This window comes from Typopeltis vanoorti, chromosome 8 (assembly GCF_054136105.1).
Source record: "Typopeltis vanoorti isolate ZY-2024b chromosome 8, IOZ_Tvanoo_1.0, whole genome shotgun sequence".
NCBI lineage: Eukaryota > Metazoa > Arthropoda > Arachnida > Uropygi > Thelyphonidae > Typopeltis > Typopeltis vanoorti.
The window spans coordinates 12714114-12731701 of NC_143556.1; the positions used below are offsets into that span (position 1 = coordinate 12714114).

The 17588-nt window shown below is 36.2% G+C and overlaps 1 protein-coding gene across 1 annotated transcript in view; it reads right to left on the reverse strand.

Annotated features, from left to right (window-relative positions):
• The window catches only part of crb (cell polarity complex component crumbs), a 439435-nt gene that overhangs the window by 251811 nt on the left and 170036 nt on the right, over positions 1–17588 (reverse strand). Inside the window, exon 8 of the mRNA XM_090397137.1 lies at positions 2584–2710. Coding sequence (XP_090253263.1) covers positions 2584–2710 — 127 coding nt within the window. The remainder of the gene's footprint in view (positions 1–2583; positions 2711–17588) is intronic.

Sequence of the window (17588 nt, forward strand, 5' to 3'; positions counted from 1 at the left end):
ATTTATTTCCTACACTGAACAGACTGGGAGGTGGTCTGGTATATTTAAATTAGCAAAAAAACTTTTTTTTTTTATTAAATAGTAATAAACTCCTCTTGTAATAAACTTTTTACTAAATTTGAAAAGAATTTCTCTAATTTTTAAAAGCAGATATATTCTATTTGGCTCTTTACTTTAAGCAGATGATATTATACTGCTAAATAAATCCAGTGTAAGTCTTCAGGACAAAAGTGAACAACTATTTAACTAAAGTGAACAACTTACTGTAAGAAATCAGCCATGAAAATCAGAAATAAATTTGTTAATTTAATTCTGATTTTCAAAAAAGTTTATTTGCTAATTAATAAGATATCAACTCAAATTTGGAAATCGATCTGGGGAAGTGAACAGATGGCATCAATGACAGATTCATACATCTTCTGTCCAAAAAAGAAACCAAACTTTTGATAGAAAATAAAACACAGGCCAATTATGCAAATCATTTATTTCAATCAATATACTCTCCCTCATCTTCGATACAGTGTTTGTCAAGGTCAGTTAAGTCGTTAAATGAGTTTTTTATATCGGTTTTTGGGATACTGTTAAGGGTCATGGTTACTGCCGCTTGAACGTTTCAATGGTGTTGTATCGCTTTCCTATCATCAGCAAATGAAGTCGGGGGAAGAGAAAGAAGTCACAGGGTGCTAAATCAGGTGAATACAGCAAGTGATCCAACACACAAACTTGGTTTTTGCTCAAAAACTGTCTCACAATGTTCGAACAATGAGATGGTGCATTATCGTGCAAAAGTGACCAGCTGCCTGCATCACAATATTCATGCCATATGTGACAAATTCTCCCTATCAATCGCTTCAAAACTTTGAGATAAAACTCACCGTTCGTGGTTCAGCCAGGTGGAAAGAATTTTTTGTGGATAATGCCCTTGGAATCATACAAACAAATCAGCATTATCTTAACTTTTGACTTCTCGAGCGACTTTTTTTTTGGATGCCCCTCTTCTGGTGGTCTTAACTCAGCACTCTGGCACTTTGTTTCAGGCTCATACTCAAAACACCACGTTTCGTCACCAGTAACAATAATTTCAAGGAAGTTTGAGTCCTTACGAGTGGTTTTAATGAGGTCCTTGCAGTGTTCAATTCGATACTTTTTTGGTCGTCAGTCAACTTGTGGGGAACAAATCGTGAATTCAATTTACGAAGGCTCAAACTCTCGGTCAAAATGTTGTGCACAGTTGATTTTGGAATTCTCAATTCATCTTCGATCAATCTCATGGACGATTTCAAGTTTTCTTTGATGAAATCACGCACTTTTTTGGATGTTAACTTCGTTCAGTCCAGTTTTTGGAAGGGGCTGGCTTTTCGTTGTCCTCAAGTGTCTCACGGCCACTTTGAAATCGCTTAAACCACTAGCAAACTTGAGTACGGGATAAGCATTCGTCACCATATGCTTTTTGAAGCATTTGATGCATTTCAGTAAAACTTTTACCAAGTTTAACACAAAATCAATCGCAGCTCTCTGTTCTGTTTGCAACTCATTTTCCGACCGTTCATCAAAACACACTGTCACTCTTGACACTATAATTCAGCTTCTAATGAAACAAATGTCATAAACAGTCGACAACAACATAATGAAGGCTGCCGCTTTTGACAACAAAAAAGATACAACAATTGGTGCCACTAGTTTCTTCTATTTTCAAAAAGTTCAGTTTCTTTTTGGACAGAGGGTATATTAAAAATGAAGATATTAGAAAGGAGTTTGAGTATTAAGTGCTCAAAAAGGTATGGGTGGACAGAGCTAATTTAAAGTGGCATGACAGCCCACAAAGTATATGATGCCAGGAAAAACAAATAGAGGAAGACCAAGACAAATACAGCTAGGAATGCCTTAGAATAGTATCTCTTGATACTTTTCTGATCCCAGCCACTTGAACAAGGCATGTAACTCAGCAATCAACTACTCCACCATTTACCAACAGGTGATATTTACAACCTTACATTACACAACATACACGACCATAATATTTTTCAGCAAAAAATTAAGTCTAGTGGAAAATTATGATAGCATTTCTAAGTGCATTTCTCAACTCACCATAGCAACAAGTGGCTGATTTTATGTACCCACTACGCTCATCTACTGAGATATACAGAATGTGGCAAAATATTATGCATGTTATAATGAAATGAAATAAATTATCCAAAAGAGCTTTTTAATATGTATTCCTGTGGTCCACTAGGAAAACCATGCAAGCCGCAAAAGTTGACTGTCGACCACATCTTTGAAAAATGTTGCCTTAAAAGGCTGAAATGAAAATCTGACAATATTAGAGTCCTAACAAGTAAATTAATTTAGAAGAAAACTGTAAATAGTAAGTCAGGTAGTACTACCATACTAACCTAAACATCCAATGACAGTAAGTGTTATGAATTGTATGAGATATGCTTATATGTAATACCTAAAGAACTTGTATATGCTCATAAAATTGCCTATATATCTATATGCATGTATATGATATTGTAAACAGTTTAATATGAGCATAATTATTTCATTAAACATATTACAATCAAGGATAATTGGCTGACTTACCAGATCTGTACATCGAGAACTGTTTCGGCATGGATTAGATGCACATTCGTTGATATCTACTTCACAATTCATTCCTGTATAGCCAGGTGGACATTCACAACTATAACCTGGGGTAGTGTCTATGCACCTAGACAAAAGTATTCCAAATTTATCAAGAAGATAATCAGTGTTAAAACTATGAAACAAATGAGAATGCATATGTAACCTTTGTACTGCAATAACCTATTTCAGTAGTACAAGAGGTTAGTATAAAAATGCATAAAAGCATAAAACACTTCAGGATAAAATTTGCAAACACTCTAATCTGATTTCTGCTTTATTGTAATAGCAATAAATCATACTGTCATTTTCAGAAAACAATCTATAATTCTTTATTTTATAATGAATTGTTTGTTTGTTCAAGATCAATTATCATTAACATCTTGGAAAATTTTCAGTGCCATATATTTGAATACTTTTTTATTTTTTTAGAAAACAGAGTACTTTTTATTTGTGATATAACTGAATATTATAAATAATTTTTCACTCATCATTTGTAAAACATCAGCTACTTTTTATTATTATATGACCCCTCCAGGGAGACCAAAGACTCATTGAGGGAGGGTGCCTACTCTACAACTCTCCATCTCCACCAATGCAAATACCTTCATCTACACAAGGATTTCTCAGATTTTTCCTATGATGGAACACTTCACAAATCCTGAAATTTTTACGGAATACCTTGGTTATTTTGTTATGTATTAATAATTATGTCATAATTAATTTAATCACAATACTTTATGATTATGCCAGAATTATCATGGCATACTCATAAAGAGTATTAGTACACTTATGTATACAGTGTGACATGTTGACAAATATAAAATTACATTTAAATCAGTTATCAATCACTGGACTAATGAAATCTTATAGCATATTGTAGTTTCCTCAGGCTGACATCATTAAATTAATTTCTGCTGATTTTCATTGACATATCCCATTCTGATCACCAAAAATTTATAATATTATTATAAGTACTTAAGAGTGAATGCAGACTTTTTCTCCTGTGTGCTGATAGTTATCCCCTCCTTTTGTACATCCTGGAGATCGCTTTGTAGGCTGGAGATGGATGAATCACTATCTGTTGCATCATAAACACCTTCAATAAGAGATTTCTTAAGATCAAAATTAAACAAAGTCCCTTGTCACTTATTCATATTAAAATTTAAATCTGTAGGCCTATTACTTTTTAAAAATCACAGCACTATGGTTTTGAAACAAGCACTTTCACCCTACAATACAAACTTGCGAAGAAAGTATTCAGTATTACTAGATTTGAGAACTGGATACAGACTACCTTGATCTTCCATTTCAGTGGAAAAATTTTCTTTATACTTCCTTGCTGATTGGTCACTTTGCAACACAGATGTTGTTTCGTTCAGTTTTGAGAACAGAGGATGTGTCGTCCATTATTGTAATCAGCTTGCAGGCAATTTTCATGACTGGTCATAAACAGCGGTATTCTCTTTCCTGAATTACTTCCATGTTTAAAAAAACATGGCTCAGTCACTGACATCACAGAACACTTATTCACTTTCTGCAGAACACAATTTGGAAAACCCTGATCTACGCCAACGCCAACTGCTGATCACCACCACCACTAGTATTTTCACAGACAATTTCTCTTGAAATTTGGATACACTTCTAGCATGGGAAGCCATTTGGGATTCAGCTTGCAGAAAGTAGAACATTAAAAGGAGCCAACTCTCACTATACCAAGAAACTGTCATTAGCACAAACCACTAAAGAGTCCCAATGAAAGCCCATAGGCACAATGCAATTTTAAAGGAAATTCAATATAGCAAAATACTTCTGTAGTCTCTACAAGTTAGCTATAATGAGAATTAACCATGTATGTAATAACTAATATTTAAGGAATTGACAGCGTATACTGGAAATATAGATTAAATAAACTTTAATATACACTTTCCGATATTTCGGCGAACGTTACGTTGCCATCTTCTTGGGAACTTACTAAAAAGACACGTGCACACAAGTACTAATACAACAAATGAGACTGAGGCTAGGACGCTAGCGTTTTCCTAAAGTCCTGATGGTGCCCCTGGCGGGCTATATTGGTAGTTCTTGGCCTTTGGGCTGAAGTTCTTTTGATAAAAGTTTCCCAAATTTGGGGCAGTTTCATGCATCCAAATTTGTTGAGGTTTGGCATGTTCCTAAGGGCCGAGGCTGATTCCATGAATAGTCTTTCATACTTGAACTTGCTGCGGTGTATTACTGTGGCTTTCTTCCATCTTATTCTGTGGCGAGTATCCAGAGCGTGGTCTGCAAGCCCAGAGTGGCTGTACTGGTGAATTCACAAGAAAGCCACAGTAATACACCGCAGCAAGTTCAAGTATGAAAGACTATTCATGGAATCAGCCTCGGCCCTTAGGAACATGCCAAACCTCAACAAATTTGGATGCATGAAACTGCCCCAAATTTGGGAAACTTTTATCAAAAGAACTTCAGCCCAAAGGCCAAGAACTACCAATATAGCCCGCCAGGGGGCACCATCAGGACTTTAGGAAAACGCTAGCGTCCTAGCCTCAGTCTCATTTGTTGTATTAGTACTTGTGTGCACGTGTCTTTTTAGTAAGTTCCCAAGAAGATGGCAACGTAACGTTCGCCGAAATATCGGAAAGTGTATATTAAAGTTTATTTAATCTATATTTCCAGTATACGCTGTCAATTCCTTAAATATTAGTTATTATGTCTAACCAGCGTATAAGCCTCTCAACAAGAATAACCATGTATGACTACTACAGAAAAGGGAGAGAGGGATGGAGTTTGAAACTTCAATCTGAAAAGTTCATAGGAACAAGTGTGTATTAAAACTAAGAACTTTTATTGTTAAAAGACCATAAGATTTAATGATTACAAATACAAAGAGCCAACAAATTTCACTAGCCACTGTCTAGCATTTTCAAGGCTGAACTGGTGTGAAAACAAATGCATCAAGTTACATGAAAACATACACTTTAGTAACTGCTAGGCCGTTACATTTGATAATTCGTGTTTGATGGCATGCATGCGTTCGAATGCTTCAGTCAGAATCTGGTACATGACCATGTGTTGTGTAGTTTTTCGCATATTGTAGTTCTGTTGAACTGAGAGAATTGATAAGATATTTCCATATGTCTTAAGAATAGCACCTTGATTTCTACAGAGTAACTATGGAGAGACTGATTGGAAGTAGGAAACATCACATGGAAGAAAAGAAGTGGAATTCATTCACATGCTAAGAGTTAATTGCTGAAAAAGCATGTTAGGGACAGGACTCAGGGTTTGAGAATATTGGATGTGGTCACCTTGGTTATGGATCTTCTGATTAAGATCAGAAGATCCATAACCAAGCTGGTCGAGTTGCCTCCAATTGAAGAGAGAGAGTGATCATGCAGTCTTGACTTGGGGAAAATGTGCAGAGCATAAGAACTGTTACTTATATTTTTTTATATAAGTAACAGTTCTTCTAGTTGAAGAAGTGAATAAATTTTATAAAAATTTTGAAATTTTATACGTGGGACATCCAATACAGTCTACAACTGGCCTTAACGAAATACCTGGTTCAAGAACTTTGGGAAGACCAAAGAGGATTTTAAGTGTTTTTTTTTTATCTTCATTCCATGTAGATACATTATTGATAAGAGAATTAAGTCTGTTCATTTGACTACCAGTAGGATCCGAGTGAGAGGCCTGTAAGTTGAATAGTCTTAGAGTAATAGAGGTATTTTTCTCTCATATTCTCTTCTATCCTGAATAACAACAGCCTTTCCCTTGTCAGCTTTCATAATAATTAAATTATTATTATACTTCAGTGATTTCAGTGCTTTAAATTCAGAATAAGATATTAGGATGTGGAGGCTTGGCATTAGAAAGAATTTTTGCACATTCAAAACCTGTTACAGCCCACCGTTTGTAGGTCCCTGTTTCGCGTCTTTCCAAGAATAGTCGATTCATGCTGAAGGGGAGAAAGAAATGAAGGACGTCTGAATTGGTCACCAACACGCGAAATCACGTGCTTTACAGGTAAAATTTTCCAACTGTTATACAAGCAACATAGTTAACTACAATAATAATAAAAGAGAAGTTAATTTTCCGACTGGTAATAATAAACAACTCATTCCACAATACAGACTGATTACCCTATTATCGGAATGGATTCTCCTTTTTCTGAGATGTGCAGAAGTGTCGAAGGATCTCTAATCGGTGGGCGAACTATACCTGCTTTTTGGGATAAGGATCAAATACCTTTAGTATATGAAATATCTATAAATATATAGATATTTCATGCTATAGATCAAATATCTATAGTATGAAAAAAATTCATTGCTCCTTCTTTGAAGCAATGGCAAAATTATGTCCTTTTGATAAAACAAAATGTTCATTCTCTGTTAGTGGACAGCCAGAAATACTGATGACTAGTCTATCCATATCACAGACATTAGTACTAGTACTAAAGTAGCTCACCAGCTTTAACTTATCACAAGAAAAAACCTTTAGGTATGAAGTCAATGATATACATAAAATAGTGTTAAAAGTTTCACCCACTAATACAGATTTTAAGGGATTCTTGATATAAACAATTTCTCTATTTAAGAGGGCTAGAGATTTTTTAGCTTCATATAGCTGATAATTTAAAAGTGACCAAGTAGCCTTTAAATAAATCCGATTAGCTTTATGAAACCTAATTTTTTTTTTTTTAAATTTACAACAAGTAGAAATAATCTGAGCTATCTTATAGTGCTTTAGGAATATTATTCTGTTAATGCATTTAGCCTTCTTTATAATACTTTACCATATCTAGCACACTGTTTGGAAGTAGACTCTACGTCAAGTCTTGATACGTGTTTCAATAAGGAAATACCGTGAGTAGGCATATGCAAATCAATTATAATACTGGAATAAACTCACATAAAATATTATTTTATTAGTATAATTTTTGCCTAAGTATCAAAGGCATCTTCAGTACAAACCTAATCAATAACTAACAATTCCAAAAGGCGCAACCTAAGTTAGCGAATGTAAGATGTAAGATTTTTATATAAATTTTATTTTATTTATTTATCTTTTAACTGTACACACACACACACACACACACACACACACACACACACACACACACACACACTAGTGGCCAAAATTGTGGAAACCTTTTGGAAAAAGGTTTCCACAATTTTGGTTATGAGGTTTGATGACTCATAACACCACTTTTTTTTGGTGTAATACCATAAAATTATATATCAATGGAAAGATAATTTAATCAAGAATGTAATGCAGCTAAGTTCGTTCAATTTTCTGTATTCTATGAAACGTTATAGTCAAATAACCAGAAAAAAGAAGCACAAGTTGCTTAGGTTGATATGAAGTAGCTTTCCTTCATTTGAATGTAACCAATGAGCATGAGTGTTTAGAGAGCCAATCAGGTGTCATCTAGTTTTGGCAATGAGCCAATAACGTTACAGTAGGATTCAGCTATTGATGTCATGTATTGGAGCTGAGAGGAGGACATTTGTCAGTGTGTTATGTGATTGCTATCAAGTTGGTTGGTTTTTTTTTGTGTTCTTTCATTTAGTGAGCTTGTAAAACATAATAAAATTAAAGAAATGGTGCAAAGAGTTGACTGGTCACCTAGAAAGTGAGGTAAAATAGTACTATTAAGTGAACAAGGCTAGAGTTATGAAGAAATTAGAAGAAAAATTGGTGGAAACTTAACCAAAGGTGGCATTTCTAAATTTTTGAAGCAGTATAAGGAGACTCAGTCACTACAAAACTAGACTGGTAAAGGCAGGAAAAGGTGCACAGCAAGTGATGATAGAAGAATTGAGAGACTGTGCCTACATGATGGAAGAAAATCATCTGAGTGTATACAAGATGAAATGGCGCAATACAATGTGAAGTTGAGTGCAAGGACTATTCGTCACAGACTGCAGGAATTTGGTCTAAATGCTAGAATTCCAGGAAAAAAGCCATTTTTATCTCTCAAAGAAAGGTTGAAAAGATTAAACTGGGCTAAAGCCCATGTTAGCTGGATAGTGGAACAATGGGACAGGTGCAATACAATGTGAAGTTGAGTGCAAGGACTATTCGTCACAGACTGCAGGAATTTGGTCTAAATGCTAGAATTCCAGGAAAAAAAACATTTTTATCTCTCAAAGAAAGGTTGAAAAGATTAAACTGGGCTAAAGCCCATGTTAACTGGATAGTGGAACAATGGGACAGGAGTGATGAGAACAAAATCTCCCTGTTCAGTAGTGATGGCAGCATAAAATACGTAAGGAGAAGAATCGGAGAAGATTTGCATCCTGATTGCATTACTTACTGTGAAACACCCACTTGGTGTTATGATCTGGGGTTGTATGACATTAAAAGGTGTGAGCAGAATTTGCATGATTAATGGGAATATAAATGCCCCAAAATACATAAATGAAATACTTGAGCCCAAACTGGAGCCTTCCGCACGTGATTTTTTCCAAGATAATGAAGCATTTGTATTTCAACAGGATTCAGCTCCATGTCATGTTGCTGCTGTGTGCAAAAAGTGGTTTCAAGATAATGATATTCCACTGCTGGAATGGACTGGGAATAGCCAAGACCTTAACCCAATTGAAATCTATTGAGCCGACTAAAGAAACTTGTTAGTCAGAAGCAACCCACCAATAAAACCCAATTAATAGAAGCAATAATTCAATCTTGATTTCACATTATAACAGCTGCAGAACTAAAAAAACTTGGTTCACTCCATGGGAAAGCGTTGTAAGGCCATAATTAATGCTAAAGGTTACCCAACTAAGTATTAACTCACATTGTGAGAATTTTTGTATATCTCATTTTTTCTGTGTTTCACTTTTCTTCTTTATAACTGCTGTTCTAATAAAAAAATCCTTCATAAAAGTTATTGCATTACATTCTTGATTAAATTATCTTTCCATTGATATATAATTTTATGGTATTACTCAAAAAAAAAGGTAGTGTTATGAGCCATCAAACCTCAGAAATACACTTTTTCCAAAAGGTTTCCACAATTTTGGCCACTAGTGTGTGTATATATATACACACACACACTAGTGGCCAAAATTGTGGAAATTTTATATAAAATTTAATTAAATTATTTATTTCATATTTTATATTTATTTATATGTTTTTAATAAGTTAGGAAATTTAATGACATTTTTTAGTTATCTGTCAAAAACTAATTTAAATTGCTTGTATTCTACTTAGTCTCCATGTCTTTGCTCCAAAAATCAAAATGGGAAAAATGCAATGTTGGTTATTCAAAGGACCTATTCAGTTGTTTGCTAAAGATGTGAAATTGAGTAGAAAACTCATGTTTAAGTTACTAAAAGGGTTTTATAGGATTGATGAGGAGGAAATATTTCAACGTCTGGTTACAGGGGGCAGAAATTAGCAACAGTATAAGAACGAGAATTTTCATTTGGAGAGTGGTGATTAAGTGGAATTGATTGTGAAGTTTAGTTGTGAGTGCTATACTACACCATAAATTCAAGGAAGGGTACAACAGATACTGTGTGGATAGCTTGGGTTTGCTGCAATGTCTTGAGATTCCATGAAAGTGCCGATGCAAAATTATAATAATATAAATCACAGTAAAACAACAATAAATTAAAATTAATTCCAAATATTTTGTTTTATATCTTGTAAAAGATCTTTAGTATCTGAAGAGGACGAACAACAGAAATCTTTTATATGCAGTCCTTTTATATAAAGTATGACATTATTGTAATTTAATAATTCCAATAATACACCATAAAAACTATATCTGTTAACTGTACACTAATGGTTACTATCACTTTCAAAGTAATTCCTTCCTATAGGCAGCAATGCAGTTAGTCAGATGATCTGCCATTTTTCAAAAAAAATTCTCGATTTAGTCTTCTGGAATGCTTTTTATTAGTCACCACATGACAATGGAGGTCAGAAATGACCTCTTAAGTTTTCAAAAACCCAAAGTTTGCAAGAGGCAAACTGGTGAATGCGGAAGATGGTCCAATTTTGCAACTGATTTTTTAGTAGAAATTCACAGATGGCTACTGCATCAGGAAATTGGCATGACAGATAATCCAAATGTTCAGTGAAAGTTCAAGTCCCTTCTTACAAACAGCTTCATGCAACTTTGAAATAACAAAGCTGTTTCACCGTTCGTCCTTGTTTAATGAATTTGAAGTGAACTAAGTCTTTACAATAAAAAATTAAAAATGAAAAAAAATCAATGTCTTGGTCTGCAGTTCACATTCTTGCCTTCTTTTGGTCTTGATGGTGATGTTTTCTGCTGCATGCTTTTAACATTTTATTTCACAATCATACTGAAAGCACCAACTTTCATTACTAGAAATTATCAAAAAGAGCCTATCGTAAAGAAAGATCAGAATAAACAGCAAGCTGTCACTGCTTCAGATCTTCATTCAAAATTTGCAAAATCATCTTTGTAGAATTCTTTATTTTAACATTACAATATTAAAATATGACAGATGGAAGTATATTGGGAACTACCCTTGTAACATTTGAGGTAGACATCTGAAAAGAATGTTTCGCACAACTCTTTTCACAGATTACTTATGGATTTAGAAAATTGATTATTTAAGAAAGGATTGTAATTAATAATCTGTACATCACCAAATGGCAAAAAACAGCACCAACATAAGAAATCCTGACAAATGGTTTTGAATTCTATTGCTGAAATCAGAAATAACAAAGAACACAAGGAAGATCCTTTTATTTGTTCAAACAGTTTGTACATCCAGGTAAAATAAGAATTAATAAGCTTGAATACTTTTACAATGTCCACTGAAAAATCAATGGATAAAAATTCTGCATTGTCTATAAATAGAACACCAGCAACAAGGGAAGTAATATCAAAGCTTACCACCATACTAGAATGATCAAGTAATGAGTGAGGTCTCCTTCCAAATGACTAGGAACCAAAATGAGATCTGCATGTTGTCTTTAAGAAATGAGAAATGCACAGAACCAACTGGGGCTTCTGACCTAACATCCAATCCTCACCTTCATGAAATGTGCACTGTTATTGGTATCTGCTGGGTACTGAATATGAGAGAATGGGCTGGAAATTTGGGAGTCACCTGACCAAGCCACTGCAGTTTCTCTCAGGACACCAGGGAGAACAGTGAAAAGTCAGCTGTAGGAACACCATCAAGAAGAAGAAGAGCAAACTTACAGTCAGAAGAAATGAAGACAGAATGCATCAACATAAGGAATATCAATGGAAAGAAAACTGAGCATGAAGAAGCACTGGAAAAGTACCATGTGAACATAACTGGTGTTACTGAGACAAAGTCGACTAAAACAGGTGAGATCCTATTAAATACTAAGTATAGGAATTATACTCGGGCAATAATGATCAAAGAAAGGAAGGAATAGCGATAGCACCAAATGTAAACCAAGTGGAAATGTAAACAGCAGAGTATGAAATGAATTCCACCAGGAATATAGAAACTCTCGTAGACAGGCTCATACGTTGGTATGCATTACTAAATCACTTAAGGAATTGACAACGTAGATATGAATATAAATTAAATTACACTTTAATAAATATTTCCGATATTTCGGCAACGTCATGTTGCCATCTTCAAAAGGAACTTATAAAAAAAGGCACGTGCACGTAGGCACTACAACACAGTAACTGAGAATGATGTGATGAAGATATTGTTCTAAATTCCTGATGGTGCCCTCTAACGGGCTAAGTGGGTGTTCTTGACTGTTGGGCTGGAGGCCTGCTGGTGTAAGCCTCCCAAATTTGGGGCAGTCTCATACACAAAAATTTGTTGAGGTTTGGAGAGTTTCTTAGGGCTGAGGCTGATTTCATAAATAGTCTTTTGAATTTGTATTTGCTACGGTGTATTATTGTAGCTTTCTTCCACCGTATTCTGTGGCGTGTATCCAGAGCATGGTCTGCAAGACCAGAATGGCTGTACTTGTGAAAACGGATGTAGTCCTTGTGTTCCAAAATTCTGATATTCGCTGTCCTGCCTGTTTGGCCAAATTAAGACAGTTTACAGCTGCAAGGGACCTGGCATACACCAGGTACGGCTAGGGGAAGTTGTTGGTCTTTAGTGGAGCGAATAAGGGATGCCAATTTTCTGTATGGTCTGTAACAGGAGGTCAAGTCATGTTTTTTTAAGATTCTGGTAATCTTTCTCGAGGTGCCTCAGATGTAGGGAATGGTGATGGATTTAGAGTAATCCTTGTTGTGAGGGGGTTGTGGTTTGTAGGTTTCAATATTTTTTTGGATTGGGGGGGGGGGGGGGGGGCATTGACTGAGAAAGTGTTGAGGATGTGATTTAGTTCAGTGTTTACGGCCATGTTGTTAGAACAGATTAGTTTAGCCCTGTATTGTTTTCACCACCCCAATTGTTGTGGTTGGTGGTGGTGGGGTGGGGGGGGGGGGGGATTGTGGTGAATGTACCTGCCTGTATGAGTGGGTTTTCTATAAACTGAGAAAACCAAGGTTCCATCAGGCTGTCGGGGCGACTAGCGTGTCTAGGAAAGGGAGGCTGTTGTTTTCCTCTTTTTCCAGGGTGAACTTGATTCTGGGGTGTTGGTTGTTTAAGTGTGTTAAGAAGGAGAGGAGTGTATGAGACTCATGTGGCCAAACAGCGAACACATCATCAACATTTTTTTTGTGGGGAATAGGCTAAGGGACTTTTTCTTCAAAGGTCTCCATAATGAAATTGGCCAAGGGAGGGGAGAGTGGTGAACCCATGGCTGTCCCCTCTATTTGTTTGTAGAATTTTCCCTGCCAAATGAAATAGCCTGAGTTCATTGTAAACTGAAATAGGGCTGAGATATCGGGATAAAATTTAGCTTGGATTAGCTCTAAAGTTTCCTTGAGTGGGACATTTGTGAATAAGGAGGAGACATCAAAGCTGACCATTATGTCAGTATGTTGGAGTGTAAGGTTTTCTATGCTGGCTTTGAAGTGGGCTGAGTTTTTTATGTGTGATGGTGTGTTGCCAGTATAGTGTGTGAGCTCTTTGGCCAAATCAATGCCATCCACTATGGGATGTAATGGCACATTTTCTTTATGTAATTTTTGGAGTCCATAAATACGGGGGGGGGGGGGGGGGGGGGGGGGGGGGGGGAATAGAGTTAAATGACTTTAATCTGTTGGTAACTTCTACAAGCCAAGAAGTGACTTCCTTAAGGTGCCTGTGAAGTTTTCTGATTTGTGAGTTGGTGGGATTGCATTCGATAGGGAGGTAAGTAGCCCGATCTAATAGAAGAGAATTAAGCATACCTGTGTAGTCCTTTTGGTTAAGTACTACAGTCACATTTCCCTTATCTGCTTTGGTGATAACTATTTCTTTATTATTCCTCATTCCTTGCAGAGCTTTATATTCCTTGTTGGATATGTTGGTTTTTGGGTGATCTTGCTTTGGAGAGGACACAAGCTACATCCAGTCTTACACTGTTTGGCAGGGAGAAATTCTACAAACCGAGGTGACAGCCATGGGCCCCCCACTCTCCCTACCCTTGGCCAATATTTCTTTATGGAGACCTTTGAAAAAAAAAGCCTTAGCCTATGCCCCACAAAGACCAACCATATGGCTTCGCTATGTTTTCGCTATTTGGCCCACATGGCTCTCATACACTCCTCTCCTTCTTAACACACTTAAACAACCAACACCCCAGAATCAAGTTCACCCTGGAAAAAGAGGAAAACAACAGCCTCCCTTTCCTAGACACACTAGCCACCCGACAGCCTGATGGAACCTTGGTTTTCTCAGTTTATAGAAAACCCACCCATGCAGGTACATTCACCAACAATTCTTCCCCCCACACAACAATATGGAGTGGTGAAAACACTATACAACAGGGCTAAACTAATCTGTTCTAACAACATGGCCCTAACACTGATCTAAATCACATCCTCAACGCTTTCTCAGCCAATGGCTACCCACCAAAAAAATCCAAAAAATATTGAAACCTACAACCCCCCTCTCCCCCACAACAAGGATTACTCTAAATCCATCACCATTCCCTACCTCTGAGGCACCTCAGGAAAGATTACCAGAATCTTAAAAAAAAGGCTTGACCTCCTGTTACAGACCATACACGAAAATTGGCATCCCTTATTCGCTCCACTAAAGACCAACCACTTCCCCTAGCCGTACCCGTTGTATACCAGGTCCCTTGCAGCTGTAAACTGTCTTAATTTGGCCAAACAGGCAGGACAGCGAATATCAGAATTTTGGAACACAAGGACTACATCCGTTTTCACAAGTACAGCCATTCTGGTCTTGCAGACCATGCTCTGGATACACGCCACAGAATACGGTGGAAGAAAGCTACAGTAATACACTGTAGCAAATACAAATTCAAAAGACTATTTATGGAATCAGCCTCAGCCCTAAGAAACTCTCCCAAACCTCAACAAATTTGGTCGTATGAGACTGCCCCAAATTTGGGAGGTTTACATCAGCAGACCTTCAGCCCCAACAGCCAAGAACACCTACTTAGCCCATTAGAGGACACCATTAGGACTTTTAGGAGAACAATATCTTCATCACTTCATTCTCAGTTATTGTGTTGTAGTGCCCTACGTGCACGTGCCTTTTTTTATAAGTTCCTTTTGAAGATGGCAACGTGACGTTGCCGAAATATCGGAAATATTTATTAAAGTGTAATTTAATTTATATTCGTATCTACGTTGTCAATTCCTTAAGTGATCTTAGTAATGAATATTAGAAACATTTTTAGAAAATCTGGGAAAAAGGGAAAGGATAATAAAAACAGTAAGTACCTGCTGGACTTCTGCTAAGGATACAGACTACTCATTGCTAACACCATATTCCAACATAAAGATGTGTATAAGTTAATGTGGAGTGAAGACACAGGATATAAAAAATCTCCTTACTGACTGATATCCTCATGATGGTTCAAGACACAACAGTATAAAGAGATCTGAAATTGGAAGTATTATCACTTAGTTTTGAGCAGGATAAAAATGAATATCCCATTGAAAAGAACAATATCTATGAAAATCTTAAAAACAATTAAAGTTGAACAGATTTTCCAGGTAAACCATAGACTCAATTTTATAACATTATTAAAGAAAAAAAATGAAACAGTTTGAAAACAAGAGCAAATCCTTGGAGTCTCAGTGGAAACTCTGAAAAAAACATTAACTGATTCATCTAGAGGGGCATGTGGTAAAGTTGTCTGTAAGGATAGAAAAATGAGAACACCATGGGGAACACAAGAAGATAAAGAAGCAGTCAAAGAAAAGAAGAAAGCATACCAAAAGTTCCTAGAAATAAATTGGCAGGTGCCCTAAAAGGATAAAGAGAAAATAAATGTTAGAGAGCTAAGCTATTTGTAAAAGTAGCTAAACAAAAGCCATGAGAAGGGAAGTTGATAAGAACATAGAAGATAAAGTCAGGACGGTGGCAGAATGTTCTGGAGGCTATTGAAAAAACTTAACAATGGAAGAAACTGTACTACAAAAGGAATCAAAAATGATCAAGGTGACTTAAATATATTCTATATGTAAAAAACAATATCAAATTCCTGAAATCTGGGAGAGCAGTTGGAGTATAAGATGTTCAACCAGAAACTCAAATATGGAGGTATAAAAGGTTTGCAATGACTATACTGCATAATTCAAAGGGTCTTGTCAGAAGGTCAAAGCCATATGATTGGAGTAGAGCTCTCATAGTTCCCATCTATAAAAAACAAGAAACAAAGCTGAATGCGAGAATAACAGAAGAATTTCTAAAGTGTACCTAGTAAGACTGAGAAGAGCTTGAGAAAAATTGCAGAAGAGAAACTTGGAGAAGAACAAGCTGAGCTCAGGCCAAACAGACTGTCAAGATAAGAATTTCCCTTTACGAAAACAATTGTAAAACTGGCAATAAAACTGAATTCTGTATTGTGGAAAAGACATGTTAAGGTGGCAAGAGAAAAGCTGTTCAAAATGCTACAGTTAGCTAGTATAAATAGGACATTATATCAGGCAATACATAGTCTATATTTAAGTTGTAAGTTAGCAGTTAGAATTGAAGGAGGTACAAGAAGATAGTTTAATGTTAAATCAGGTGTGAGACAAGGATACACATGATCTCCACTATTCTTTATCATCTATATAGATCACATTATGAAAGAAAGGGGTATTAAACCTTATATTCAAACTGGAGATGTTAATCTCAGCTCTCTGCTTTATGCAGATGAGGTTATACCTCTAAACAAATCTGATACAATTTTGCAGGATTCCCTGAATAAATTGGATAACTGCTGTAATAAATTTGATATGAAACCAGCAATAAAAAGATAAAGAGAGAAAAAGCAGGTACTAGTTATATCTTAAGTTGACTGTCTCCCAGATCTTAGGCTAATTTACACAGCCATATTTGTTGAGATTTGGAATCTGTTTCAAAGCTTCTGTTGCTTCTAAGAACAATCTCTCTGACTTGTAAGAGTTTACGTGCAGTACTTTTGTTTTCTTCCAGTTGATTCTGTGTGCAAGGGTATCCAAAGCATGGTCCGCTAGGCCTTACTTCCCATAGTGATAGTGCCGGATGTATCTTTTATGTTCACCGATGTGGATGTTCACAGTTCTTCCTGTTTGACCGTAGTAAGCTTGATCACACGAGCAGGGTACTTTGTAGACTCCTGGATGCGATAAAGGAGGGATGCTGTCCTTGGATGAACGGATGAGAGTTGCTAATTTGACACACAGTCTGAATACTGTGCATAGTTCATGTTTATTAAGAATTCTAGATATCTTTTCTGATGTGCCTTTAATGTATGGGATGATGACTGTTTTGTTGTAGTTCACTGTGGTGGATAGTGGGAGGGGTTTGTTAGGAGCATTTAGTATTTTGTTCATCTTATAGGGATTATAGCCATTGGCCAAGAATGTGTGATGTAAGTGAGCCAGTTCAGCAGTAAGAGCATTGTTATGGGAACAGATTGCTCTTGCTCTGTGGGTT